This window comes from Arachis ipaensis, chromosome B9 (assembly GCF_059453495.1).
Source record: "Arachis ipaensis isolate K30076 ecotype BB chromosome B9, ASM5945349v1, whole genome shotgun sequence".
Lineage (NCBI taxonomy): Eukaryota > Viridiplantae > Streptophyta > Magnoliopsida > Fabales > Fabaceae > Arachis > Arachis ipaensis.
This window is the reverse complement of record NC_142444.1, coordinates 142,694,253-142,704,879: the sequence shown is the minus strand read 5'-3', so window position 1 is coordinate 142,704,879 and position 10,627 is coordinate 142,694,253. Positions and strand designations below refer to the sequence as shown.

General features: G+C 35.5%; 1 protein-coding gene across 1 annotated transcript; it reads right to left on the bottom strand.

Moving 5' to 3' along the window:
• Positions 1 to 6,577: 6,577 nt before the first annotated feature.
• On the bottom strand, positions 6,578 to 9,489 carry LOC107619322 (cytochrome P450 77A3). The gene is made up of 2 exons (XM_016321577.3): positions 8,122 to 9,489; positions 6,578 to 7,238 (listed from the first exon to the last, which is right to left on the bottom strand). The coding sequence occupies exons 1-2, from the start codon at positions 9,368 to 9,370 to the stop codon at positions 6,934 to 6,936; spliced, it is 1,554 nt and encodes a 517-aa protein (XP_016177063.1). The 5' UTR covers positions 9,371 to 9,489; the 3' UTR covers positions 6,578 to 6,933.
• Positions 9,490 to 10,627: the final 1,138 nt, after the last annotated feature.

Here is a 10,627-nt window from a genome sequence, read left to right as displayed (position 1 = left end):
TGACGGTTTCAAATTTCTAACCCAATCCGCCTTTTTCAGTGGATTACGCTGACCTGTCCGACAAATTTCTGTCCATTTTTACCTATATTGCCATCCCTATTCTCTTTTTTTTTTTTTCTAAAACAATGTCATTTTGGCATAATTCCTTTGATTCACTTGTTTTTAGCCAGTTCTTTAGTTTGTCACGACTTGAAACAAAATGGTTTTGAGTAAGAACCAAACTAGCTTGGTTACTGATTTTCAATTGGTTTAACTCGTTTATAAATTAGTCAAATTAGTCCCTTAAAAATAATTCATTCTTTAAATTCGATTTTAAAAAAATTTACCAATCAAATTGGTCTTTTAAAAATTATAAATTAATTTTTTTGTCACTTTATTAATAATTTTTGTTAATAATTAATAATATAAAATATCAACTATATATAATAGTTAATATGTTTAATTTGATACTAAATAAATATGTTTATAAAATTTATCAATTTAATATCACTAGATTATATTAGGTTAGGGTTTACGTAATTGAAAAATAGGGCTCGTAGAGAATAGTGAACAAACTAAAATCAAGACTAGTGAGTAATGGTTCTTGATCTTGTAAGAGTCTTGGTTAGTTATCACTCCTGAGGTTAGTTTGCAGCGGTATATAAGTGTGCAGTGAAGAGAGTGAAAGTTTAGCTTTTGTACATTTCATATTTTGTATAGAATACAATTTCTTCGGTCAAAAGTTTCTTTTCTCTCTACAGCAAGATTTATTCTTTGCATATTTTCCATTCTTTGTTCTAAACACTTGGAATATCGGTGTATGAATTCATCTCAAATTTTTTTGGAGTTAAATTGATAAATTTTTATAAATATATTTAGTCGCCATTTAATTAGATATATTAGATATTATATATTTTTAATTAACATCTTACATTATCAATTTTTGACGAAAATTATTAGTAAAATAACAGAAAGATAAAAATAATTAATTTATAATTTTTTTAAAAGATTAATTTAATAATAGCTATGATAGTGTGCTCTGCTAGGGTTTAGGTGTTCTGCTAGGGTGTTAGGTTGCGAACTGACATTCTTGTGAAAATTTTAAAATTCCTCATTTCAGTGGAAACCTCTTAGATTGTAACTATAGTTGGGAGGAAAAGTGATTGAGATGGCTAATAAGGGGGAGAATGATAGACTACGGAGGAAGGGAATAATCCTATTTGATTCAATTGATGTTGAAGGGGGTTTGGAGGAATGTAGGAGAAGCCTTGTGGGAAGATTGCTTGCGGATAAATTGTTCACTATTGGTACAATAGATCCCGCCATGTCAGCTATATGGAGACAGCCGGAGGAAAGGAGCGTGATAGATCATGGTGACAATGTTTTTCAGTTCTTTTTTGAGAAGGAACAAGACTTAATCCGAATAGAGAAGGAGGTTCTTTGACTGTTCAAGAATTATATATTGAATACCAAACGGTGGTATCCGGATATGGAAGTAGCAACAGAAGATTTTTCAATTGTCCCAATTTGGATCCAACTATGGGGACTACCAGAATATTATAAAACGAAAGAATTGGGAAGGAAAATTGGTGACTCGATGGGAGAGGTGCTAGAGGTGGGGCTGTTTCTGATGAGAGGAAGGGAGACCAGAATTGTCAAAGTCAGAGTTGATCTAGACATCACAAAGAAGCTAAAACAGTGATAAAAATCGCAGGGCCAAATAAAAAGATCATGGAGATTCGAATGAAATATGAAAGAATTGGAAGTTTCTATTTTCTTTGCAGCCATCTAGGTCATGAACTCAGGAACTGTTCCAATAACCTAAATATGGAGAACCATGAGGGGAATAAGGAGGAGACGTGAGGGGAATGGCTGAAGGCGGACCAGGTGGGGAGAAAGATAGAGGAGATGAAGGAGAACCCCAAATTCAGCCAACAAAAGGCAGGCTGGCAGAGTAATGACTGGCGCAAAAAACCAACCCAAGTCAGTCTGCTGAGAAGTCTTGCTGGTCTCTCAACAGAAGAAAAGGAGAACTCTAGTCAATGGAATCAAGGAGAAACATTGGGAGTGGTATTAACACAGTATGTGAAAGAAGCTACTTCAGATTCAACTAATGCTATTGAGAAGGCTATAATAGCGAAAGACACGACAACAATTCCAACTGCAGAAATGAGAACTAACCAAGAGGATGTGGCATTTAATATCAACAAACTTAGCAACAAAAAACAAAAGCTGAAACACTTAGCTAGGAGAGTGGAGCCAGGGAAGAGTTCTGTTGTTGGAATTAAGAGGAGAAGTAGCGAGCTTGAAGCAGAAGCAGAACAGGAGGATATAGAGGTAGCTAAAACAGGAGAGGGTGCCAACCCACAATTGGCACCCAAAGGTCAATGAAGATGTTGATGTGAAATTGTAGGGATTTGGAAAAGACCCTTATAATTCATAACATACAAGGGATCAATAGATCTTATTCTCCCGAAGTGATGTTCTTATGTGAAACAAAGAATAGCGCTTCGTTTGTTACAAGGCAGTGTGAGATGTTGGGGTTTTCGAACAGTTTTTGCGTGGATCCTATAGGAGTTGCTGGAGGTTTGGTGCTAGCATGGCGGACTGATGTACAGATTAATATAATGGAATTCGCAAGCTTCTTTATCCATTTCAAAATTCTGGATACTAACAGAAACAGATTTTGGAATGTGATCGCGGTGCACCTTCACAGTGAAAAAAATCAACAGAGTGGGCAATTTGATAAGCTACTCCAAATTCTCAACTCAGGAGAGGAATTATTCTTAGTCCTGTGAGACTTTAATGCTATTCTAGCTCACCACGAGAAGGAGGAAGGGAGGCCTAAAGCAACTAGTTATGTTGAAAAGTTTTAAAACTTTCTTGATGGTGGCAATTTAAGTGACTTGGGGTATGAAGGAATTAAATACACGTGGAACAACAGGCAGTTTGGAGATTCTTTTATCAGGGAGAGGTTAGATCGTTGTTTGGCTTCTAATAATTGGAGGTAAGAGTACCCAACAACAAAAATTCTGCATTTAGAGGATCAAGGTCGGATCATAGACCTATTCTTTTGGAATCAGAACTGCAGGGTCGGAGGCCAAAACGACATTTCCGCTTTCAAGAGAGGTGGTGTAGGGATGAAGAGATGGTTACTATGGTGAAAGATGCATGAAAGACGGAATACTCAGGTTCTCCTATGTTTAGGCTATTCAGTAAACTCAAACAATGTCGGCATAACATTGTTGAGTGGCTGAAACTGAAGCCAGGTAACTCGACTAAGATAATAGAAGAGAGAAAGCAAAAGTTAGAAGTCGAGAAACTAAAAGGGGTCGAAGCCAACAAGCAGCAGATTCTCATCCTTGAGGCAACTCTCGAAGATGCTTATGAGAAAGAAGAGAGGTATTGGAAAGAGAAATCTAGAGTCAACTAGTTACAATGGGGAGATCCAAACACAAAATTTTTTCATTCTAAATTTCGTTCAAGAAATAAACACAACAAGATTGAAAGGCTCCAAGATGATAGCGGTCAGTACCAATCAGAGACGGAAGAAATTGGCAGAATAGCCCAAGAATTCTTTGAAAATTTGTTCACAACTTCGAACCCGATTGACCCTGAGGAGACTTTGGAAGGTATAGAGGTTAAAGTGGATAGAAGGGAGAATAGAATACTCACAAGCCCAATTTGTGATAAGGAAATTAAGCGTGCAGTCTTCTCTATTAATCCATTCTTAGCACCAGGAGAGGATGGGTTCACGGCAAGGTTTTACCAATTTTACTGGAGTATTATTAAAGAAGATGTAAACATGGCTGTTAGAAGTTTTTTCTCAGGGAGAAAGATACTGCGCTCCCTCAATCACACCCAAATTTGTTTGATTCTAAAGGTTCCAAGGGCAGATACTATGGGACAGATCAGACTAATCAGTTTGAGCACGGTATTTTACAAAATAATAGCCGAAATTCTGGTGCATAGGATGCAAGGAGTGATGGATAAAGTAATTAGTGGGAACCAAAGTGCATTTATCAAAGGGCGGTTAATTAGTGATAATATATTAATAGCCCATGAATACATGCATTACTTGAAGACTAAGAAGTACGGAGAGTATGACTTAGCTCTTAAACTTGATATGAGCAAAGCCTATGACCGGGTTGAATGGAGTTTTGTGTGGGAGATTATGAAGATGCTGGGTTTTTGCAAAAAATGGATTGACTGGATGAAGAAATGTGTTACGACAGTTTCTTACTCTGTTACTGTGGAAGGGCACTCTCATGGCTTGTTTAAGCCAACAAGGAGACTCCGACAAGGAGATCCTCTTTTCCCCTATCTATTCCTAGTTTGTGCAAAGGGTTTATCTCATCTGCTCCACAGAGGAGAACAGAGACAACAATTTTCTAGACTTAAATTAAACCGGAGATGCCCTACAATCAGTCATCTCTTTTTCGCAGACGACTCCATCCTCTTTAGTAAAGCAAATGTTCAGACATGCCAGAGATTAATGCAAATCCTACAAGACTACAGCAGAGTAAGCGGTCAGATTGTTAACCTGAATAAGTCTTCAGTCTTTTTCAGTCAAAATACTCCTCAGCATGTCCAGGCAGAGCTTGCACAACTCCTTCAGGTTCCACACGTTGGAGCCCAAGACAAATACCTGGGTCTACCTACAATTATGTCACGATCAAAACGGAAAACATTTAAATACATAGAAGATAAGACTGCAAAGAAACTGAGCTTGTGGAAACGATCGCTATTATTAGTGAACGGGAGGGAAGTGATGATTAAGGCAGTGAGACTGCGATTCCTATTTACACATTAAGCTGCTTTAAGATGCCAGAATCTCTCCTAGAGAATATCAAAGGAAGATGATATTGTTTTGATGGGGCCAAAGGGGTAATGAAAGGAAGTTGCAATGGCTGAGTTGGGACATTGTATGTCGAGGCAAAAGTCATGGGGGACTAGGATTCAAAGATTTCAAAGCTTTCAATCTTGCTATGCTAGGCAAACAAGGCTGGCGGTTACTCTCTAAGACAAATTCTCTGGTTTACAAGGTATTTAAAAGTAGATATTTTCTTTTTTCCAATTTCTTAAAAGCTCTGCCAGGTAACAACCCTTCCTGGGCCTGGAGAAGTATGCTAGAAGGCAGAAAGGTTATTGAAAAGGGTGTAAAATGGCAAGTGGAAAGTGGCAGTATGATCCCTATCTTTGAAGAGCCTTGGGGTGATAACAAAGAAAAGATTCAGAGATCCCAATTAATTAATTCCAACCATAACCTACACTGGGTGAACCAATTGCTGCTTCCTGATGGGAATTGGAATATACAGCTCATCAACGATAGTTTTTCCCCCAATATAGCTCAGCAAATTCTCCAGACTCAAAGAACAGAACAACAAGATAAACTGATTTGGGTAAAGGACAGAAGTGGTACTTACAAAGTGAACTTAGAATACCGAATTGCATTCTAATTTTTTCATTCGCCAATAGAGTTCCTCCCGAAGGTCTTTAAGCAAAAAGATGTGTGACAATCGATCTGGTCCTTACATTCCCCAGCAAAGGTGAAAGTATTTTTGTGGAAAGCTATTCATGGAGGACTCCCAGTTAAGCTCAAGCTACAGTCTAGATTTTCTAATGTGAATCCTCAGTGTCCTAGATGCATAAATGAATCAGAATCAATTATTCATTGTTTAATTCATTGCCCTCAAACTGAGCAGGTATGGAGAAAAATTGATAATTTTGGCTTACCTGAAAATACCACAGTGTTATGGAAATGGTGGAGGGAGATAGTAATTCAATGCGGTGGTGGAAACCAAGAAAAATGGCGACGGAGCCTTGCTGCAATCACCTTGTGAAAGATTTGGTTGGCGCGTAATTTGCAAGTCTTCGAGCATAAAACGACCCCATGCGATCAAGTTGTCAACGAGACCAGGAAGCCCATGGAGGATTTCTTCTCCATCAGAGGCCCTCGCTTCTAATTCCCTTTTCCCTAATGTTATTTTCTTTTTGTTTATTTCTTCTTAAAGTTAATTTTATCTCATGTCGATTAATGTAATTGATGGAACCACCTTCTCTTAGTGTTGTCCTATTTTAGACCGTCTATTTCAACAAATCAACAAAATCCTTTCTTTGAAGAAAAAATAAAAAATTAATTTAATTGATAAAATCTTTTAGAGACGAATTTAAAAAATAATTATCTTTTAAAAATTAATTAGACCATTAATGCATTTTCATAATTATGGTAATTTAAAATATACCAAAATTTTGGGAGGATATGATTCTAATTAATTTTGAAATGTAATGCACGTATTATTGGTTGTCACTGAATATCAGTTTTCAATCCATTTTAAAACTATAGTTACTTATTGAATCTATTAAAGTTTATTGGCCACAACTAATTGGGATTGGTTGAGTGGTCAGTTCATTTATGTACTTAAATAAGTATCAAAGATTTAAATCTCACCTTATGCATAGAATAACAAAAAAAAAAAAAAAGTTTATTGGCTACACAAGGTACATTATCTTTGTTTTCATCATCAAATTTGTACCCAGAAAAGCATTCCATAAATGAAAATTGACTCAAGTGAGACTGGGGTGAGAAATCCACAACTTGAATTGAATTGCCTCAATACAAACACTCATTAGTCACACAAACCAAAGTTCCTCCAATTTAAGTTTGTAACAATTGGATACAACGCTTAGAGAGTTGCATGTTTATAAATCATCACAAACATGGTATATCTATAAATAATAAAATACAGCAATATCACTATGTAAGAAGAACCACCAAAAATTGTACAATGATATAATAATTTTTTTTTTTAAGAAATGTTTTCGTAAAGACTGATTTTTTCTTATACTCATTTGTAGGTCCTTATTATAAAATAAAATGCGATTCCAACTCACAAGTGCTATCTGAGTACAAGAAAAATAAGGAATCAGGAATCGTATACATATCGTTGTTGTTTAAGGTCTTGGCTTGACGATTGCTCTTAGAGGTTCTTTCATGACCACAGTGAACTCAAGCTTGCCAGAGAAATCGATGTTCTTGCCAGGTGGATAAGCACTCCATTGAAACTCCTGAACCATCCGAGCCAGCATGAGATGAATGTGCACTGTCCCCATGGCCAAACCAGGGCATATCCTTCTCCCAACACCGAACGGCATCATCTTCACTCCAGTCACTCCAGTTATGTCTGCTTCTTCACCGCCTGTGATGAACCTATCTGGGTCAAACTTCTCAGGGTTTGACCAGAGCCTTCTGTCCTCACCTATATATATGTCCCACAAATACAATATGAATAACGCTAATGAATATTTATAGATATCTTAATCAAATTTTTATAGTAATTTTCTCAAAATTATGTTAGATCATTTCAGAATGATAGATTGAATGAACAATATTATTGTTAGTTTGAAAGAGCAGTCACAAACAACGCAAGAATGTTTGGGTAACAATTAAGACACGTTATGAAGCCTCCTTGGGGAGAACCTGGACAACAACACCCAAATTTCATTTTCTTGTATTGATTGTTCAGTTTAACCCTTTTCAAAATTTTTATTTAGTTTTTTTTTTATAAAATTATTTTTTTTGACTCTTCTGAAGTTCAACTGATATAAACTCAGGAAGCATTTATACACTCTGCTCTTACAGAGAGAATAAATTTGAAGAACAAGTTTGATTATGAAAAACAATTTTATAATATTAATAAAAAATGTTAGGTGAATAAATTATTTTTGTAATTAAGTCTAATTAAATATTTTTTTCTTTTTTTTTATGCTTCTCTGGCTCTCTTTTTTCTCTTTTTTTTATCTTCAATTAAAATTTGTTGTTATTAATTTTTTAAGCTATTAGACCCACTTAGTTAAATTTAATTATCAAAATGACTTGATCATATAGCATCACTAATAATAATATTTGATGTATAAACAAATACACACATAAAATTGAAGTATTTGTTAATAAGAAAAAGTTTAAAAATCAATTTTTGTAAACCAATATTTAACCCACATTTTGTTATTTTTTATATTTTTATGAGGAGTGCTAAAATCCCATCAAATTTTATTATTTAGCTAACAATAACATTTTTTTACACAAATCCAAAAAAGTGTTGAAGCTGGCAATGAAAAAGAAAATGAATGTTAATTACTGACCGATGGCGGGGGTGTAGACCTCAACATTTGCAAAAAGGGGAATATGATATCCACCCAAAGTTGTAGGCTGAGTAACAGCATGTGTTAGCACAAAGTGCGTTGGAGGATGCTTCCTGAGAAGCTCCTTAACCACCGCATGCAAATACGGCATCTTTTCTATGTCCTTCTCATCCACCCTCTTCTCCCCAACACATTCCGTTATCTCTCTGTAAAGCTTTTCTTGGACTTCCGGATTAGCAATCAGCTGCGCTATCCCCCATTCCACCGCCGTGGCCGTCGTGTCTGTTCCCCCGTTCAGGAACTCTGAGCAGAGGGAAACCAATTCATCATTTGAAGGACCAGATTTCCTCCCTTCAACCTTCAGATCGAACAGTGTGTCAAGGTATGAGAATGTTGTTGCGATTTCGTCGGAGCCTGGATTCTCTATAGCTCTTCTTCTCTGTTCAATCAACGGTACAATGAAATCCACCTGTTCCTTTCGAACTTGTAACGCTCTTTTCCTCTGTTTCGAGAAGAAAGGACTCAGGATCGGAAGGTAATCATCGAGTCTTGGATTCAGAGTTATGAGAACGTTCTTCATCACTTCATCTATTTTCTCCACCTTGTGTTCTTCCATGTCGAGGCCAAAACACATTGCAACGAGGATACAAAACGTCGCGAACCTCGCGTCTTTGCGGACGAAGACAACGCCATTGTTGTTCTCTGCTTCAGTTCTGAGGCGGTTGATGAGCTTCTCCATGGCCTTGTCCCTCACGGTACGGAACTCCCTCAGCCTGGTGGAGCTCAGCATGTTCTGAACCATGTTCCGCCGCAGAGACTTCCAAACCGGTCCGTAAACGGCGGCGTTAACGGTGAACTTGTTAGAGCTGAAGATAGTCCTGGTAGGATTCTCCGGCGGCCTTGACGCATACATGGCGCCTTTCTGGATCATGGCTTCGTGGACGAGCTTGGCATCGGTGAGTATAATCATTGTTCTTGTCCCCATTTGAAGAGTGAAGATTGGACCATAGATTGATTTGAGGTCATTGACGTAGTCAAAGAAGGGCTTGCCGGAGCGGGCGAATTGGAAGAGGTTTCCGACAATAGGCCAGCCGGCGGGACCCGGAGGAAGGTTGAGTTTCTTGGATTTGGTTCGGTGAGTGAGTAAGAAAATGAGGCATGATAAGAGGAAGGCCAAGAGAGTGAAGATAAGGTGGTAGTAAGAGGAAAGATCAAGAGATGAGAAAGAGATAGACATTATTGTGGCCATTTTTTGAGGATGAATTGAAGCAATGTGGAAGATGGGGAATTGGGGATATAAGAAGTTGAAGTGTGCTTGAAATTGCAGGTGAGTTCAATTAAAGCCACCAGAATGGCCAAAGGTAGTTGTGTTGCTGCTAAATACTGTTGGTTAAGCAACAATTATTTATCAAATTTCTGATTGTGACGTGTGTTACCAGTACCCACTACTTTCCTTCCCGCAGCCAATTTACCAGGAAATTTAATTTTCATGTAATCTAAAATAAAAATGTTATTGGTACACTATAATTAATTATTAATATATATATAGTTTAATTTATTTTAATATATATTTTATACTAATAATTTATTTTAATAGTTGATTTTGATATATACTTAACATAATTAAATCTAAAAAATAATTTTATAGGTTTAATTGCCAAACGTCATTTTAATATAAATAATTATTTTTTTCATTGATTACGAAAATACTAAATAATCATTTAATAAATAAATATAATTAAATAATTATGCAAAATATTTTATAATTATATTAAAATTAAAGTCCATGTAATAATTAAATACTTAATTTATATTATATATATATATACCGACTTCTGTTATATACTCAATCCTTATGTAAGTACTAAGTAGGGATGGTTATGTCAATTTATATTTTTTACAATTATATAAATATTTTTTAAAATTCTCTTAATACATAGGTATATCTTTTGTTTGGAAACTGTTATTATCAGAGAGTAAATTACGTCTAATTAATTTCTTAAGGCAAATAATGGCTTTTTCTCATTTAAATAAAAAAATTAATTATTTACTAATTTAAATACAAATACAAAAATATATTATTTTGTGTATTTAATTATATTATTGAAATCAAGAAAAACAAAAATAAAAGACGGTATTTTTGCACCCTAGACTATAAAAACGAAATAAAATTATCAACTATTTTCGTCTACCTAAACGGCGAAAATGAGACAGAAAAGTTTTACGACTACATGGACTCAATGTTTGCGAAAACAGTTTGTATGTGTGTGGATGTTTGTTGGATTAATAATTGAATAAAATAAAAAACCAAACAACTTCTTTTTATATACAATGTCTCATCAATCTGATATTTCACTAATTCTATAAAAAAAAAAGTAACTTTTAACCATCAAAATCTTTTTTTTTTTGTTTAATTATTCTGTCGGTCTTTATGATTTTGCAAAATTTTTAATTAGATTTTTATACTTTTTTTCTAATTAAATTCTTGTACTAAACTTTTTTTTTC

What these genes read in the sequence shown, in the direction of transcription:
- LOC107619322 (XM_016321577.3), bottom strand. Translation starts at nt 9,370, where the DNA reads ATGGCCACAATAATGTCTATCTCTTTCTCATCTCTTGATCTTTCCTCT. An exon ending in GGTCTACACCCCCGCCATCG is followed by an intron (nt 7,239 to 8,121) that starts GTCAGTAATTAA and finishes ACATATATATAG; the next exon opens with GTGAGGACAGAAGGCTCTGG.